The sequence below is a fragment of the Salvia miltiorrhiza genome, chromosome 3 (genome assembly GCF_028751815.1).
Source record: "Salvia miltiorrhiza cultivar Shanhuang (shh) chromosome 3, IMPLAD_Smil_shh, whole genome shotgun sequence".
In the NCBI taxonomy this organism is placed as follows: domain Eukaryota; kingdom Viridiplantae; phylum Streptophyta; class Magnoliopsida; order Lamiales; family Lamiaceae; genus Salvia; species Salvia miltiorrhiza.
In genome coordinates, this window is record NC_080389.1 from 15,432,602 (window position 1) to 15,451,608 (window position 19,007).

General features: G+C 33.4%; 2 protein-coding genes across 5 annotated transcripts; both read right to left on the reverse strand.

Moving 5' to 3' along the window:
• Nucleotides 1–9,902: 9,902 nt before the first annotated feature.
• On the reverse strand, nt 9,903–11,543 carry LOC131017819 (mitochondrial inner membrane protease ATP23-like). Of its 4 annotated transcripts, none has more exons than XR_009099871.1 (6): nt 11,301–11,493; nt 11,065–11,186; nt 10,730–10,864; nt 10,530–10,616; nt 10,123–10,359; nt 9,903–9,987 (listed from the first exon to the last, which is right to left on the reverse strand). XR_009099871.1 is itself a non-coding variant. In XM_057946554.1 (5 exons), the coding sequence occupies exons 1-5, from the start codon at nt 11,419–11,421 to the stop codon at nt 10,225–10,227; spliced, it is 600 nt and encodes a 199-aa protein (XP_057802537.1). In that variant the 5' UTR covers nt 11,422–11,543; the 3' UTR covers nt 9,903–10,224. The 4 variants fall into 4 exon arrangements, 2 of the variants coding, with proteins under 2 accessions (XP_057802537.1, XP_057802538.1); XR_009099872.1 differs by having other exon boundaries at nt 9,903–9,998; nt 11,301–11,487; XM_057946554.1 differs by having other exon boundaries at nt 9,903–10,359; nt 11,301–11,543.
• A 5,364-nt stretch (nt 11,544–16,907) lies between these two features.
• LOC131018436 (uncharacterized) lies at nt 16,908–18,215 on the reverse strand. Its single transcript, XM_057947159.1, has one exon. The coding sequence runs from the start codon at nt 18,213–18,215 to the stop codon at nt 16,908–16,910; it is 1,308 nt and encodes a 435-aa protein (XP_057803142.1).
• Nucleotides 18,216–19,007: the final 792 nt, after the last annotated feature.

The following is a 19,007-nucleotide window of genomic DNA, read 5'->3' on the forward strand; positions in this document are numbered from 1 at the left end:
CCCATTATCTTCCGAAATTGTGTGTAACATTCGAATAAAGTGTGTAACAATTGATAATGTGTGTAACTATCGTTTTTGTGTGTAAACAAGTATATTTCCGTGTAACCATGAACACAATGCGAAAATCACAAATCAAGAACCAACAACAACAAGAATATTCACTAATACTGAACCAAATCAACCAAATCTCGTTATTTGAACATCATTACAACGGGGATTAACACATCCCTCTATTATGAAGATTTAGTCAACAAAATTTCAAAACACCATTTTTTCAAAAACCTTTCGACAAATTCCGTGTTATGAGAGATTAGGAGGCTGTGACTTACCGGAAACGAGAGGAACAGAAGCAACACGGCCTTGGAGACCGCCTCACGGGACCGTCGGAAAGAGGTCGCCGGAAAAAAAGCCGCCGGAGACGGTGGTAACTTGGGGAAGAAGACGGTAACTTTTTTTTACCCAAATATGATTTAACCCAAAATCTAGGTTTTGTTTTTTGTTTTAACTTTTTTTGATTTTGCTATTTTCTAAAATTTTCGAAAATTACTAAAAAAACTAATTAATCAATATATATTATTAAGGGTAACTTTGTCAATTCAACACTAAAAAGGCTACATTTTCCATATATTAACCTTCATGGACATATTTTCCTACAACTAAAAGGTTTTGGCTAGAGTAGGGGTTTTGCTCTATATATATATATCTATATAAGCAGCAGTGACATACATATCAAAATATCTAGAAGCAGGGGATTATTATTCGTACTTGATGCTATATTGCTCGTGATTCATAGCCTTAGATGCTTCTAGAAATAATTGTCCAAGAATTTGCGCACGCCTTTCATGAAGCCGGCTTTCTTCGGCTTCTCTTCCTTCTTCTCATTTCCGATCCTAAAATGCTGCCTCAATTTCTTCATCTTCTTCTCGCGATCGAACCTGTCGTAATCGTACCGTTTGAACACGGCTCTCTTCACCCGATCCTCCTCTTCTTCGTTGTCGCTGTCGCTGTCGGTGTCCTCGCCGCGGCGGTGGCGGAGGTGGCGGAGGTGGTGGTGCATCCTCATCCACCGGCCGGGGATCCGCTTGCCTCCGCTGCGAACGATCGGCTGCTCGAAGTCGCTGTTCTCGCCGGAGGAGAGGATCATGTCGTTGCCGTAGGGGATCGGCTCGTTTTCCCTCATCGTAGGGTAGAATTTGAAGTGGTGGCGGCAGGGGCGCTTCACGTGGAAGCGGCGGTTGACCGGACGGAAGGTGATCTCGGTCAGCGGCACGGCGGAGACGACGGCGAAGTTAGGATCTGTCTCCGCGTTGGATTTGGCGTCTGCATCGGCGTTGAACGGTTCGCTGGGGAGGCGGAGCGCGGGATCGGCATCGGAGAGAGGAAGCTCGGTGGTGGTGGTGGCGGCACTGACTGCCTTGTCGATCTGTGGCGGAGCGCGGGCGAGTGAGATGGTGAATAAGTAGAAGAGAGCTGCGGCGATGGTGGCGGTGCGGAATTTCGCCATGGTGAAGCTGTTGGTAATTTGGTACTTTTTTGAGGTGTGGAGAGATCTGTTATAGGCGGGATCCGGGCAGATCGGGCAGGTTGGAATCCGAGTGGACTGGGGGAGATGAGAACGGGCAGAGGGGTTGACCGTCCACGTGTCGTGAGATGGGGCAATTGTAAATTTGGATCTGAGTTTTGTAGGCGTAAGATGATGCGTAATCGAAACAATCTACGGCATAGTGCGTTGACTTTTTCTGTCCCTAGGCTTCATATTTTCTTCTCTTCACACATCACAATTCACACATTTACTTAATTATATGTGGAAGAGCATCTTCAACGAGAATTATTTTGGAGGAAGTTAGAGTGCGTTTACTTGAGTTTATAAGGTATTTAAAATAATTTATAAGTTGTTTAGAAATTTATAATTTTTTTAAGTATATTTAGTAAAATAAATTCTTTAAATAATTTATAAGTTTTTATTGTGTTATTGCCTCAACGTTGATTCATCGTTCTTTCACGGTGGAACCTGACTTTAGTTAGTTCCCGATGCTCAGCTACACATGCAGCTTTTGAGTTGATCATGCACATGTTAGTTTTGTGATCATTCGACCTAGATGTACTACTTATTTGATTTCAATCTTTAAGCTCCAACATAAAGAAAACATTAAGTGGAAGGAGTTAGTGTGAGCAGATGTTGAAGGAAGCAAAACAAAGAGAGACATAGAAAATAGGGGGTAGTAGGGTGACTGCCCGGAGACGACACGGCAACACTGCTGCAGCAGCGGTGGTTCAGAGACAATGGAGCAACAACTTCTCAACTTCTCGGCTTAGATTTCGCCCTTTCTCAAACCCAAGGTTAGTCCTTTTGCGGCAACACCACATTCCGATACCTTCACTGCCAAGTTCACCATCAGCCTCACTCCGGTTAACCCCCCAGAGATAGCAAAGATAGGGCGAAGGCATATAAGCACTAAGCTTATTCACTCTTTGACCTAGACATGGAAAAGACAAGAGGTGAGGTGAAGATATATGCAAAACTTCTCTCTTTTACTCGGAAACATAGAGAGAACGGAGAAAGGAACAAGAAGGAATAAGCCAGCTAGGGTTCCAAATACATCTCGAGGAACGCAACAGTTAGGACTGCAATTTAAGCCAAGAGATGGGTTGCCACAAGTGGGCTAAAGGAGGGTAATGGGCCTTAGTTTTAGGATCACAGTGAGATGTATTCTTTTTTATCTAATCTAAATGGAGAATTAAGATCTCGGTGACTTAACGAGACCTAAATTCTAATAAGATTTCAGGTTTATATATAAATTTGTGTATCACTTTGATTTACTATGGACGAGAGTTACATATTAACTTGAGTACTCTGTATCTTGGGTGATAGAAATTTACATATGACATTTGGTAATCTGTATTGGGTGCTCGTATCCGGTATATGATGATAACATCCCTTTAAGGAGCTCGAAATGTTTATTGCACTAACTTTTCTCGTTGATTAAGTTCATGTGCAATAATAAGGTTGATTGATACTACTTAAGGATTAACAAGACATTAATTTATATAAGTTGTCAAAAGTTTTAATTTATTAATAGATGTTGAATATCTTAAAGGGTACAATAAGTCTAAATACAAGCCTAGCTTTTTGCCCCCACGAATATTTCTAACATATTTTAAACTCAATCACATATGTTTTGATAAACTTCCCAGTGGATCAGCATCCTGACAATGCTCTTGACTTTTGAACTTAATTGCATATGCTTTTATAAACTCTCCAGTGGGTCACTCATCCTGGAAGTGCTCTAAGTCAAAAGCGATTAACCTTAAAGTTTCTTCCGAGTAGTCATCAATATAGAAGATGCATATAATTGATATTATAATATTAACACCTATCAATTCATTTAAACTCTCCTTCAATATACAGTTTCATTCATGCATACCCTTAAAATATGTCTAGAATGATATTTAAGAATTGTGGTGCAGGCGAAAGAGAGACGACAAAAACAATGATCGATTTTAAAATAATAAATGAAAAAATTAATATTATCATTAATTTTTTTAAATAAATTTAATATATTATCGTTGAAAAAATTAAGAAATTCTTTTCGATTTTAAAATGAAGAAAAAAATAAAAAAAATTAATATTAACGACCAAATTTTTGATTTATAAAAAAAAGTAAAAATAATAATTAAAAAAATATTAACGACTAAACTTTCGACTGTTAAACAATTTTTTTTTAAAAAGAAAAAATAATAATATTAAAGATCGAATTTGCAATTGTTAAATAAATAAACTTAAAATATTATTAATTAACAACCAAAATTTCGATCGTTATTAAAAATAAAAAAATAAACGGTCGTAAAGTCGTTAATTTTAACGATCAAATTTTTGGTTGTTATTAGAAAAAAAAGCATTTTAACTGTTTTTTAGAATAAAAACATTTTAATTGTTAAAAAAGAAAAAAAAATGATCATTAGGGCTGCTAGAAATTTTCGGCCGTTAATTTCGATCGTTATAAATATTTTTTTCTAATAGTGTTACTGATTAATAAATAAGGGTTGGTCTCCTGTGCGATTGACTGCATCTCATGCGGTGGGTTACTTTTAATAAGCATAAGATATACTCACATTTATTCGTTTAGATGTATTCTTATGTAATGGTACAAGTACTTCTCATGAATAAAAATAACAATTATCGTGAATAAATGTAATAATTTAAAAATATTACATTTTATTATAACAATAATTACTTTTTATACGACAATGATTACTCAACCAAACAGATAAGAATAGAAGTATTAATGAGTGAAAATAATTAAAAGTAAAAGTTCTTATAAATAATAATAAATATTATTTATGAAAAAAATGTAAATTTTCAAACCGTCTGCATCGTATGCGGTTGACCGCACAGGAGAATTTGCGAAAGAATATAAATATAACTTCCACCAATTTAATTGATAACTTTAGATTATTTTTTTTTTTTTTTTTTTTTTTTTTTTGATCGGTCAAAGTCATGTTAGATGTTAGTAGTTATTTCCCCATCCACTCCAAGAACCACCTTATCTCTCCATTCACCAAACTCCACCTTATATCTCCAATCACCAATTCGTTCCCAAGAGGGATCGAACCCGGGTTAATTATTAATTTTAAAGTACTTCTTTGAATGAGTTTGCTCACGAAGTTGACTAGCTGAGTAATGACAATATCAAATTAAACTGAGAGATAATATGGTGCCCGTGATCGCATAAATTAAAATGTACTATTATGTGGGATATTTAGGCAAATTCTGGACCATGTTAATTAATTATGACAAAAATTATTGTGCCCCATAATATTTCAATAAACAAAGATAATGCTTTAAAAAGGAAAATCAATTTATGATTTTGAACACATGAGAGAGAGGCCTATCTGAATTGATGAAGTAGGGGAATGGTGGGTTAAGACAGAAGAGATCGAGGCTTATCGTAGATTTCTACGAACTCGTGCTATTCAGATATTTTCCTTTTATAAAAAGAAAAAAGAAGAAGAAGAGATGTACGTCTATGATGGAAATTGTAAACGATGGTTGGGTTGTAAATTTGTAATAGAAATTAAATCCTAGTATTCATTAAGGTAAAATATAATCCTTTGAATCTCTTCTTCTATTGTGGAGAAGAAGAAGCTAAGAGTAGGGATGGTGGTGCAGTTGTGGTGTTTTCGAGTGGATCGATCGTGATTTGTGTTTTGCACTCGTGCAATTAATCACGCTTCATTCAAATTTTCCCTTACATTAGGGTTAACTAATTAATACTCATGTACATCATCAACTTTTTTTTGAGAGGTACATCATCAACTTAGAGAATTTCCTTCCTTTTGTTAATTAGAGAATTAAGACATTTGGGTTGGGATATATATATATATATATATATATATATATATAGGGGAGGGCTAAAATAAAAACACTCTTAAGTGTATAAAATATAAATGATTTTCAGCCCTTAGATTATCAAGATCTACGGTTGATTCGTAAGCCTGTTGGATGAATTCGTGGTCCTGAGTTCGAATCCCAAAGGTAACAAAAATTTATTTTTCGCAATTCGTAACTTTGTTGGATGAATTCGTAACCCTGTTGGATAAAATTCGTACATTAAAAAACGTTTATATTTATATTTTAAGAAGTGTTTTCACTGTAGCCCTCCCATATATATATATATATATATATATATATATATATATATATATATATATATATATTCGGTTATATGGTTCGGTTTTTGCTAAAATCAAACCAAACCATATTTTAGTTCGGTTTTAAAAAAAATCGAACCGAACCGAATTAACCGAACAAACCGAACCGAATTAACCGAAATTTTTATAATTAAAACCGAACCGAACCGAACCGAAAAACCGAATTAATCCGAAGAAAACCAAAATTTTCGAAAAAAACCGAAAAAACCGAAATTTTCATTAAAAATAACCGAAAATTCTAAAAAAAAACTATAAAATTTAAAAAATATTGGAAGTTAGATATTATAAAATTATAATTAAAATATTATAACATATATTTATATATAGGGTTATTAGCCTATAAATACATGAACTTTTTATATTTTCTGAAATTTAACATGACTTTTATTTTTAGCCCACAAATACACGAACTTATCATTTTTTTTGATTTTTGACATCGACATGAAAAAACTCTATTTGTTGTTGAGGTGGAGGCCGGAATACATGATGTGGACTACGAAATATGCACTTGAATAGAATAATTTGATTCATTATTTTGATTTGAGAGTGAATGACATGGTATCCCGACCTTCACGTTAATAGTAAATTAGAATTTTTTCTTGTCGATGTCAAAAATCAGAAAAAATGCTAAGTTCGTGTATTTGTGGGCTAAAAATAAAAGTCATGTTAAATTTCAGAAAATATAAAAAGTTCGTGTATTTACAGGCTAATAACCCTTATATATATATTATAAATATAATTCGGTTTTTCGATTTTGTTCGGTTTTAAAAAATCCGAAACGAACCGAACCGAAAAACCGAAATTTTATGGAAAAAAAAACCGAACCGAACCGAAAAACCGAAAAAACCGAACCATATTTTAAAATTTCGGTTTGGATCGGTTCGGTTATTCGGTTTCGGATTTTTTGCTCACCCCTAGTTGGGACATTTAATTTGGTTTTGTTCATTGAAGTGCCACTCTTATATATTTACTTTATTTATCTTTTTGATCCTCAAATTAGTAGAGTGTATCAGGTACTGCCTCCATCCACAAAAAATAGTCCTAAAAGAAGACGGCACATATTTTAATAAAAATAGTTGAGTTTAATTATTGTGAGTAGAAAAAAGGTCATAATAAAAGGTAGTATTGATAATGTTAATTAAATGTATTATGAGTGGAGATAAAGGTCTACCATGTGATTGAAAGTTGCCAAAAGTGGAAATAGACTAATTTTTGTGGACGTCCCAAAATGGTAAAAATGAGATTATTTTTTGTGGACGGATGGGGTATTAAAATTGCACTTGTAAAGAGTTCTAAAATATTAATCCATCCGTTCCGCAAAGCTTGAGCAATTTTTTTTTACGCGGATTTTAAGGAGTTGGTATTTCGTGTGTTGTGGTAAGTGAAAAAATGAAAAGGTGAATAAAGAAAAAAAAACTTTTGCCACATAAGAAAAGTCCTCAAGCTTCGTGGGACAATTCGAAAATGAATACTGCTCAAACTTCGCGGAATGGAAAGAGTAATTAGTAGAAATTGTCAAGAATATTAAGATATTTCAAAAAAAATTAATCTATCAAATTATTTCACGTATTCTTTTGCCTTTTGTATCATATTTTATTTGTTGTTCTTTTCTTTTTCTTGATTGGGAGAAACCTCGTAACCTTCTACATCACTCAAATCAAATCTTGTTATGCCGACCCTTCCCCACGCACACGGCCTTCGCGCCAGGGGCGGTGCCAGAGGTCCGGCATCCTCGACCACCGCCCAATCATTTTTTTTATTTATTATTATTATCTATATGTTTTTATGTGATTAAAAGAAATTACTTCACCCGTTCCACGAATCTTGATGCAATTTTCTTTTTCAATCGTTCCACGAATTTTGAAGCATTTCTAAATATGGTAAGAATTAGCCAAAAAATGAGGATTGTTAATTATAAGACTATAAATTATACATAATTTTTAATGATTTTCTTTTTATAAAATAAAATTATAAGGCTATAAATTATACATAATTTTTATTTCAAAAAATCAAAATTTTGAAAAATTATATACCATAACTTTTAATTTATCAACCTATTTTTAGATAATAAAAGAGAAATTTAATGATGAAAAAAATAATTATATACTATAATTAGATGGAATAAGTCCTAGTTAATAATCACAAAACTGAAGCATACAAATTGTTGAAATTGGAGGAAAAAAACATATAAAAAAATAAATAAAATTTAAAATAAAAATAAAGTGGGACTTTAAATATGGTACATTGAATCTCAATATATCTCTAATTCGGTGTGTGTTAGAAGAAACTAGGAACGCGAATCCAACTCATAAAAGGAGAGTTTATGCTGAAAACAATATCCCAAACTGTGTCGACACTACAAGAATTTTGCTAATAGATGACGGGCCAAAACCGTCATCCATGTGAAAATCGTCTGTCATAAATGAAGGTGTAGTCTATTTAGTGGAGCTAATAGACGACGATCGTCCGTCCATCGTCTATTCTCTATTCGAGAATAGACGACAATACGTGAACCATTATCTATTTCTAGAATAGACGACAGTTTCTCGACCGTCGTCTATTTCAAATATTACAATTTTATTTTACAATTATATTAAAATTTCCTGCTTTTTCGAATATATATTTCACTAAATTTAAAAACTCATAATAGAAAGCTAAAAATATATACATTGATAACAAAAATTCATTCATTAAATTCAAACATTGTTCATCATCCTACATAGAGGTGTAATCGAACCGAGTCGAATCGAATAATGGTGTGCTCAAGTTGGTTTGTTTAGTATCGAATCGAATCCGGAACTTTACGTACCGAATACTTTGAGGCTCACGAGCCTATATGAACTTTCTAAATTTATATATTTATATTCAAAATATTGATTATTTTATTTCAAAAATAAAATATTTTATTCAAAATACTCCCTCCGTCCCGCGAAGCGTGACCCACTTTCCTTTTTGAGTTGCCCCACGAAGCTTGACCTGTTTCTAAAAATAGCAAAAAAATTACCCTTTATTCACATTTTCACTTTTTCACATACCACACTTAACAAACAAAATACCAATTTTTTAATTCCCGTGCCAAAAAGAAATGGGTCACGCTTCATGGGACGGAGGGAGTAATATTAATTATTTTCTTATAACAAATAAAATTAATTAGAGATTTAATACAATTATTATTAATTTTAGCGGATAAATATAAGTTGTATCTACTAATAATTTATATTTTTAAAGCTGAATCACTTGACGAACATGTTCACGAGCTAACGAGCCGAATACTACTAAGCTCAAGTTTGGTTTGTTTATTTGTCGAGCTTCTCTAAACGAACTTGAATGAGCTTTTTTCGAGCCGAGCTCCGAATAGTTCGCGAGCGACTTTGTTTGTTTACATCCCTAAATTCCTACATTAGTTACAAAACACGTTAAATCCCATAACTTAGATTTATACTCAATTTAGATTTCTAATGCTTAAAGAATCAGTAAACAAGTCCGCATATCATTAAAGTGCAGCGCATTGAAGGGAAAATGGTATCAGCTTCACTGGAATGGTCTAATGGTGCTCCATGATGCAGACATGTTTTCAAAGCGATTTAAGAATTGACGTAATAACTTCCAAAATATCAGAGAGAGAGTTATGGAAGTCATCATGTTCCCCCTCTCCCCAACCACATCAATTTTTCGACTATACATATATATAATGTAGACATGCTTGGGTGTGTTGTGAGTGGAATAAGAGTCTCATCTTTTATGTGAGTGTTAAAATAATTAAAGTTGAGCAAAAGTTCCACTTACTTTTACTAAAAATATGAATGAATATCAAAATGTGGGACGACCAAAAAAGGAAAGAAGCATACTAAAAGTTGGGACAAAGGGAGTATTAAATACAGAAACGAAACAGGATATGATCAAACCTGATGGCGATTTGATGGAGTGAAGGAAGATCTGTGATCATAAATAGTAACATTACATAATGTTGCCTATTCGTGAAGAAGGATTGCTCGAATAGTGAGGGTGAAAATATCTATTATAAAGGTACTAAAACAAGATCCTATAATTAGTTTCCTGGCCTGACTTGCAGAAGAATGAGATTAGAAATCAAATGAGGAAGTGAGGGATTTTAACACTTCTTGTAGTGTCACATAAATAGCAATACAAGACATTTTCTGGTTAACATCATAAAAATAACAGGCATTATGTTTTATGAGCTGAATTTCTTCACTTCATAAACAACAATTTTCTGCTGGTTTAGGAGAAACTTACATAATTGCATGCTACAAGAACCTACAAAGAAACTGCAAAATCAAAATGATTACTACTTAAACCAACACTAAAATACTAGTCAGAACCACAACTAACCATGCAAACTTGATGAATCTAAATATTGATGTCAATCGCGATTGTCATCCATAATCATACCTCATGAATGTAAAGTAAGACATAACAATGCTTGCTAATACGAATCAACAATGACGCGTAGATAATTTCCTGCCAAGAGAAGTGAGTAGCAACTCTCTCAACTCAAGGAGCTCTGTCGAAAGGCGCAGTATCGTTATAACAAGTATCCCAAACAGCTTCCATCGCATCCTTTACTGCTATTTTCGAGCAGAGCGGGGTTCCAGCCACTGCTTGTAATGTTCTTCGCTTCACACATTCCTACGGAATCCACTCAAACACGCATTATCACACAGTAGTAACAGGACAACTATGACTATGCAGTGGTATATTATTCAACAGATTCACTAACATTCAATTCAAACAAAATGGCATATATATAGTGCTTGCTAAGGAATTGCAAAAGTTGTGATCTAGGAGATGAAACTCACTTGCCCATGACCCTTCATCGACTTTACATGACCACGAAGAAGCTCTCGTTTGTAATGGCAATCACCGCTGAGTTGATTGGCTCGAATCTGCATTCAACATTCCAAACATGATGAAGCTACATATCATCTGTCATTTCCAAATAAAAACCATGATGAAGCAGTGAACAATGCTTAGATTGATCACTGGTTTATGAATCAACCTCACTGCAGGTGAGATGAACACAGTCATTGCAGTCGAAGTTAGCACGACAGTCATCGTATGCACGAATGAGCTCATGAATAATCACTTGCTGAACCTCATCATTAAATTCCAAGTTATTGCTGCATACATCAATCTAATGCACAAAAACAAAATTTTAGGCAGTCACATTAAACCGAAAATCCTCTTTGAAAAAATTAGCATTCGAATTATATGCATCACGATTCAATGTAATATTAAGAAAGAAAAAATATGGTTTCGGGAATCAAAAGTAACCATCTAATGCATTAAATTTGGCCAATTAGAATATAAAAAAGTTGAATTGGAGATATATACCCCAGATCCCCTGACGTATCGACCAGCAATTCTTTCTTTGCAATTGACGGCCCTTACGAAATTAGTTCCGATGCTGCAACCGGATTTCTCCAAATGCTCCTTCAGAAATCTCACCGTTGGATCTGCGACATGTACAATATGAGTGTGGCTCCTAAACTCTAAACCCTGAACCTTAACCCTAAACCCTAGAGCTGAGAAACAGCAATAAATGAAATACATAATAAATAGAAAATTACTTCGGAGACTTTCCTTGATGAAATCCTCGCATTCCGCCACCGTCATGGTTTCGGAGATGGGCGGCGGAGGGGACCCACCAGCATCAGGTGCTGGCTTTGAACCGAGATTAGCGTCTCCCATGAATGGAACCCATCTCTGTCACCGTGATTCGGTGAGAGCTTATGAGAATGAGCATGGGCTCAAAGCCCATTGGGCCCAATACACTCTATTTTAGTTTCACGGTAAGAAGATGGGCATGGATTACTTAGTGGCATGGATTAGGGTGATTTTATTATGGGTAATTTTATTCACACCTCCATTTTACTCACTATAGCCCTTCATATTAAATAATATTAAAAATATTTATAGATTTACTATTTTATTCTCTTAATTATAACTTTTAAATTAAATATCACTTCTTTTTGCAACTAATCCGTATAGCCCCTCCCAAGAAATAATTTGCAGAACCCCCAAGAAATAATCACATAACCCTCTTCTTCTTCCTAAATCCGCTTCCATCTCCTCCTATTCCGGCGAAGGTTGCCGCCGATTATACCATCACCGTCGTCGCCTCTCCTTCTCTCCTACTAACCATCTCTCTCTTTGAAACATTCGACCCTCAAATCTGCACACAAAGAGAATTAATTTGCGACTCACAATTGTTTGTTTCAAGGATACATTCTATCTTTTTTTTTAAGAGAATAATAGCAGCATCTTTCCTGATGGCACTACACAAAGTAATTACATCATCTCTCTTGACTTCACTATGCCAAGTAATTACAAACTTTGACCATCATTTTCTCAATAACTTTTTTATTGCTTTTGTATGAGAAAGCAGTGCAAATGAAACAGATGCATTAATGTTTCGAGCTAGTTAACCATCATCAAATTGGAACCAAAAACATCCATCTCCCATTGAAACAACAACTACAAGAATATCTCAATTAAGTTATTTACTTTTTTGAATGAATGTAGAGAACGTCGTTGGACTAACACTCAATTTAAAGATAAACTAATTATAATGTTCACGGCGAATTAATTTGAAATCATTGCATGAACTTGGCTCATTGAAGATTTAAAAAAAAAGGGAGAAAAAATGAGTGCCCAAAACCTCCATGAATGAAAACAGATTCAAAAATTGAAGGCAACATGTTATCCTTCTTTCTTCTCCTGCCTAGTGGTGCCGCCCCCACTTCTTGAACTCTGATAACTGCATTCTAAATTAAAGTTGCACAGTTTTTTTTGTGGGGGTGGAGGGGGGCTATATATTTTTTTAGGAAATGGGGGGCTGCGTAAATGTTTTGAAAATAGTAATTGTAAAATTTTAAAATGACATCATAGGGGTAAATATGTACATATGTATATATATTTTAACGAGGGGCTATAATGAGAGTTTAAGAGGCTATATTTAAAATTACCCTTTTATTAATTACTCCCATTTTACTCTCTAGAGTCTCTTTATAAATAAAAACAAATACTCCTGTCCCCAAGGGGACACCAAGTGGTGCGATCTCCTGTGTGTGAACAGTGAGGTCCCGAGTTCAAACCCCACTACTCCCCCTCCCTAACTCCTCCAAGTAAAAAAAAAAAAATACTCCCTCCGTCCCATTAGTAGTAGTGTCCCACTTTCTTTTTTTGGTCTCATTTCCTTTATGACAATATTATTTTTGGTCTCATTCCCTTTATGACAATATTATCTCTCTATACCTAATATTTAAATAATTTTCACAAACCAATTTTATCTACTTTCTACACACTCCTTAATCTCTGTGTCCAAAAGAAATAAGACACTACTAATGGGACGGAGGGAGTATACGGTTTTATCCTTTAAACTCTAAATTAAATTCTAATATTTTTATAACCGAGATGGTCTTGGGTACACCCGAGTGTACCGTTCAACTGAGTTGCACTTTCACTTAGATTTACACCCGAGTGTACCGTTCAACTAAGTTGAACTTTCACTTAGATTTTGACTCGTACTCTGATTTGAACTCATATCCTGACCCAAATAATATAAATAACACGATTTTGGGTACGGATCAACCCGATTGTACGGTACACCCAGATGTACCCAAGATTTTGTGTTTATAACCTCCACAACCTGCAGCAACAAAATTCCTATTCAAGAACTAATCTTAGACATATCACTTCGACGTCTTTCTTCGATTCCGATAGGCCATCCATAATTCAAAATTAAAATTTTTGGTCTTAACATTAACAAATTCCAACTTCTTCTTTTATCCATTGGAAACATGAAGCGTCTATATCTATATAATAAGATGAGTTTCTTCCCTCAATTTTTCCCTCTTTTTTGTCTCTCTTCTTCCACTAATTTTTCTATTATTTTTTTTTCTTTTTTTATATTTTAATTCTTTTCTAAATATTGTCAAATTTAATTCATGAAAAAATATTCAATACGTATCTTAAATTTAATATAGTATAAAAATCATCAAAAATAAATTTAAGACGAATAAGTTATGAAAAATTTAAAATTTAAAATATTTTATTTTATGACTTCATTAAAAATTTACAACTTTTTATTTATGTTTGTGTATGAAAATATTTATATATTTATTATGATGCATAATATTCTATAATAATAACGCCTAATGCTAATTTTCATTATACTTTATATAAAGTTGAAAATTTATATTTTCAAATTCAGGATTTTATTGAATAATTGATGTGAATTATTTTATTTTATTTGTTTAATATTTATATTTATTTATTTAAATATATCGTCTAATTTCGATGTTCGTGGTGCATCACACCGAATGGGAGTACTAGTTACAGACAAAAGGAGAGTTTGATTTAATTAAAGAGTATGGAAACCATTTTAATTTGCGGCAACCAGAAGAATTTGAAGAGCACTAGGGTGGCCTGTCGAGGGCTTGTTTTAAAAAAAGTTTGATGTGCCTATTATAAAACAATAAATCTATGCAGCCACATTGTGGCCACCCACACACTAGTATAATAAGGAAAATTTTAATTTATTTAATTTATTTTTTAAAATAAAAATAGGATTTAGTTATTTTACTATATTATCTACATTGTACTTATTTATTTTTAATTTTTTTGCATTTTTTATTTTTAATTTATTTTTTAATAAAAATAAAAAAAATTATCAAAAATTACAAAAAAATAATTACAATGTAGAGAATATGATAAAATAACTAAATCTTATTTTTATTTTAAAAAATAAATTAAATAAATTAAATTATTTTTTATTTAGGTAAATTGTGGGTGACCACAATGTGGCTGTTTAGCATTACTCATTATAAAATACCTTGGCTATTCCAATGAATCAAAAAGTTGAATGACTCCTTGAAATTATCAGTGCTTACTACCATTCGATGCAACTACTTCTAAATCTTAAAAAAAGTGATGGCATTATGAAATTCATAAGCTTTACTCTCTCGAAAAAGAAAAAAGAAAAAAAGACATTCTTCATCTTGATTTTTAACATTTTCCCAGCAACAATATTAAAATGGTATATTTATAGATTTTTTTTGAGCTCTTCGTATATTTATAGGACTAGCAGAAAGGATGCATGTTTAACACATGTGATTTTATATGATGACAATTAAATATATAGATATTATTATACAGTTTTGATTATTTTTATTTATTAATTGTATTTATGAAATTGACTTATTCAATTGGCTATAATTTAAATTCAAAAAGGAATCAATAAAACTATTAATGAATAAATTTGAATGTAAGAAAGCAATATTCATAATATACGTCTAAATAAAGCTGTAAAAAGATCTATGAAAAGCGTCCTAAATTATCTAAGTACGGAACAAGACGATTTTAAAATATTTTTCTTTTTTGATTTTGACGATTGGTGATATTTTCTTCTTATTTTGGTTTGCGACATAATGTTGTTAGTGGTAGATCGTCGTCACTTGTAACTTTAATGTAGTCATCAAACTTTTTTGGATAAATGTCACTTTCTGTCCCATCGTTTGACCGAATTATCAATTATGTCCCAATATTCCGATATTATCAAATTGATACCCAACCCAATATTTTTTTAATTGTATCCCATAATTTTTTTTCGACTTCGGGAATCAAAGACGGATCTAGAGCCCGGGCAGCCTCGGCGGTCGCCCGGTCAATTTTTTTTTACCTATATATATATATATATATATATATTGATGAATTAGCTATATATATATTATATAAATATGTAATTTTTAAATTGGGAACTTTATTCACTCCGCCCAATCCAAGTACCATATGGCCCAACTCTCAAATACACGGCCCACTCACTCCACCCCACCACTTTCATTTGACTTTCCTTTAATTAAATCTATCAATACTAAAAATTAGCACTATTCACAATTCACACTAGAGAAGAAAGAAACGAAAAGTTCATCTGAAAAGTAAAAAGGAGAAGAAGCAAAAAATTGAAAGGCGCGAAACGACGAAAGCATAATTCTGGGTTTTCATTCTTTTTCACAAAATCCAACATTGAATTTGAGATTATATATCCATCATCATCTTTCATTTTATTGGTAAGTTTTTAACTATTTATCTTATTCTCTACTTCTCTTTTTACCATTGATTATTACTGTAAATTTTCGATTTACAGTTGGTTCTTTAGTTAGTATTTTGATTGTATTATACTGTAATATTTTATATTTGTTGTCAAAATAATAGAATTGAAGAATAACTTGAGTAACTTTTGCATTTCTTTAGTTATTAAGAATTTAGGATAAGGATTCATTTGTTTGCTTATGTTATGTATTATGTTTCTGAATTTTGATTGAATTAATGTTATTGTTATAGATTTCTAATCAGGGACGGATCTAAGAATTTAATTAGGAATGATTCTAATGAATTTTTAGTAAAGAAAATAAACCGAGTCTTGAAATAATTATTTGAAATTACATAATCAAATATAAAAAGATCGCTAATTCTCCTGTGCGACCGTCGCACAGGTGTGCGACGGGTCGACCCGGCCCAAACCCGCCCTCCTGACCCGGAACCCTGACCCGCGTGGGTTTGACCCATACTCATAATTATTACATTTGTTTATAATAATGGTTACTTTTAATAAACATAATATATACATTTGTTCATATAAATGTATATTGATATGTATGATATTTTATATTGAATGAAGGTAAATATTTATATTAATATAAGTATACATTTGTGCGACCAAATGCATATCTTATGCTTATTAAAAGTAAATACTCCTATTAGGGTTTAATGTTCAGACTTAGGGTTTAGTCTTCACCTATTAGGGTTTAGTGTTCACGCTTAGGGTTTAGTTTACAGGGTTTAGGGTTTAGTTTATAGAATTTAGGGTTTAGAAAATATAATACTGTATATTAAATGAAGAAAAATACCTATATTTATATAAGTATACATTTGTGCGAACAAATGTATATTTTATGCTTATTAAAAGTAATAATTATTATAAATAAATGTAATAATTTAGGATTTAGGATTTCGGGTTTGGATTGCGGGCCGGGTCGGGCGCGGGCCGGGGCGGACCCGTCGCACACTGTGCGACGGTCGCACCCAAGACCAGCCCTAAAAAGATATATAACTTCATTTATAAAAGTATCTTAAAAGCTATATAACTATACAAAATAAATAATAAAACTACAGATTCACTTGCAACCAATTTTAAGTTGCGATCTACGAGTTTTCATGAGATCAAACTCATCTATAATTGAGTCAACATCAAAGCTCTGAGCTATTTCTCTCTCGATAAACATTATCAGAGAACTAGACAAGAAGTCATCTTCCATTTTATTCCGTAACCTTGTCTTCACAATTTTCATGGCGGAGAATGCACGTTCTGATGTTGCCGTTGAAACCGGAAGAGTCAAAATAAGTCTAATCAACCTGTCAACAAGATAGTAAATGGCTGACTTACCTGTCTTTGATAATAGTTGACATAATTCAGGAAGTGTCTCACCATGTTGAAAATGTGCACTTTTTCGAATGTCAAGCTCATAAAGTTCGAGTTGATACTTAAGATGCAGCTTATCTTGACTTGAAAAATCAGCCGGATAGTACTTCTCAACTAGCTTGCAAATATCATCAATACTAAACAATTCATACCCACGTCGTGGATCCAAAGATGAACTCAACTTTAACAACTCAATTGCATCTTCCTTGAATCTAAATCCCAATTCTTGCAATATGCAATCTATTGTTCCATAGAAGATGTCGACTCGATAATGGTGCTCCCACGTGACAAGATTGTTCGGAGCACGACCTCTACTTGATCGACGCACACCATTCATGTCAGGAATTTCAATATCTCGCTGCTCACAAAACCTCTTCACCTTTTCTAGTAACCCACTCCAACCATTTTCTCGGAATTTTTGGATGATCTCTTTTGTATTCGATACTGCATCGATTGCATTAACAATATCTTGGGATATGCACTGCAACATTCTACAAAGATCATTTGCTCTTCCCAACAAATCAATAAGAAAATGCAAGACAAATGCAAATTCAAAGGACATCATCACATCATAAGCTTTATCAGCGACAGCCCTAGAAGCAGCACTTCTATCATTTATGATCTCACCAAGTACCACAAGAACAGAATCAAACATCTTAAGTAAGCTGTGCATAGAGTTCAAATGAGAGCTCCATCGTGTATCACCTGGACGTTGTAAACTTCCAATCTGATTTTTTCCTCTACCAGTTTCAAGCTGATTGGTTGAAGTCAACTCTTCAATTCGAATAGCCTGCGCAATTTGCAGTTGATCATGGCGCTTCGCAGAAGAATCAACTACATTAATAATAATAAGAAGCTGGGAAAAAAAGTGCTCAATAGGAATAACTTTTTGAGATGTAGCAACTAATATCAGCTGTAGTCGATGAGCGAAACAATGAATGTAATATGCATACGGGCACTCATTCAAAAATAGAGTCTGCAAACCATGCCATTCTCCTCTCATGTTACTAGCACCATCGTATCATTGTCCTCGAATGCTTTGAATGCTGAGATTATGATAAGAAAAAACTTCACTTGTTTTGTTTTTCAGAGTTGCTGCCTTGGTGTCTTCCACATGAACTATGTTGAAAAATCTTTCACGAACAAACCCATCCTTATCCACAAATCTCAAAATAATAGCCATCTGTTCTCTTTTGGATTCATCTCGAGATTCATCTACTATGATGCAGAACTTTTCATCACCAATCTCAGCTCGAATGAACTTCTGAATTTTGCTTGCATAGACATATAAGATCTCTTTCTGAATTGAATGAGAAGTATATGAAGCATTTTTAGGAGCATTTTCTAATACCACTGAAGCTACCTCTTCATTATAAGAAGCTGTGTACTTTAAAATCTCTAAAAAAATTCCACGATTACGAGAGTCAGGACTCTCATCACGTCCCCTGAATGCAATACCCAGAAGAGCACATAATTTAGCAACATCAATTGAAGCTTTTACTCGTAATCTATTCTTTCTAACTAAGTCCGATGTTTGTTTGTCAACAACTCTGCCAATGTGCTGCAATGAGTTCATCAAATCAAGACAACTTTTCACAGCTACTTTATGTGCAGAATTGGGAGCACTTCCTGCATGGATTAGAAAAGTACATTTTTTCCCATTGTTAACTCTTTTTCAAGTTCGAAACCCACCAACAACAAAAGCACTGCCTCCATACTTTGCATCTATCTTGGCAAAAAGAAAACAAGGAAAGCAAAATACGGCATTTTCTGAAGGTGAATATTCCAACCAATC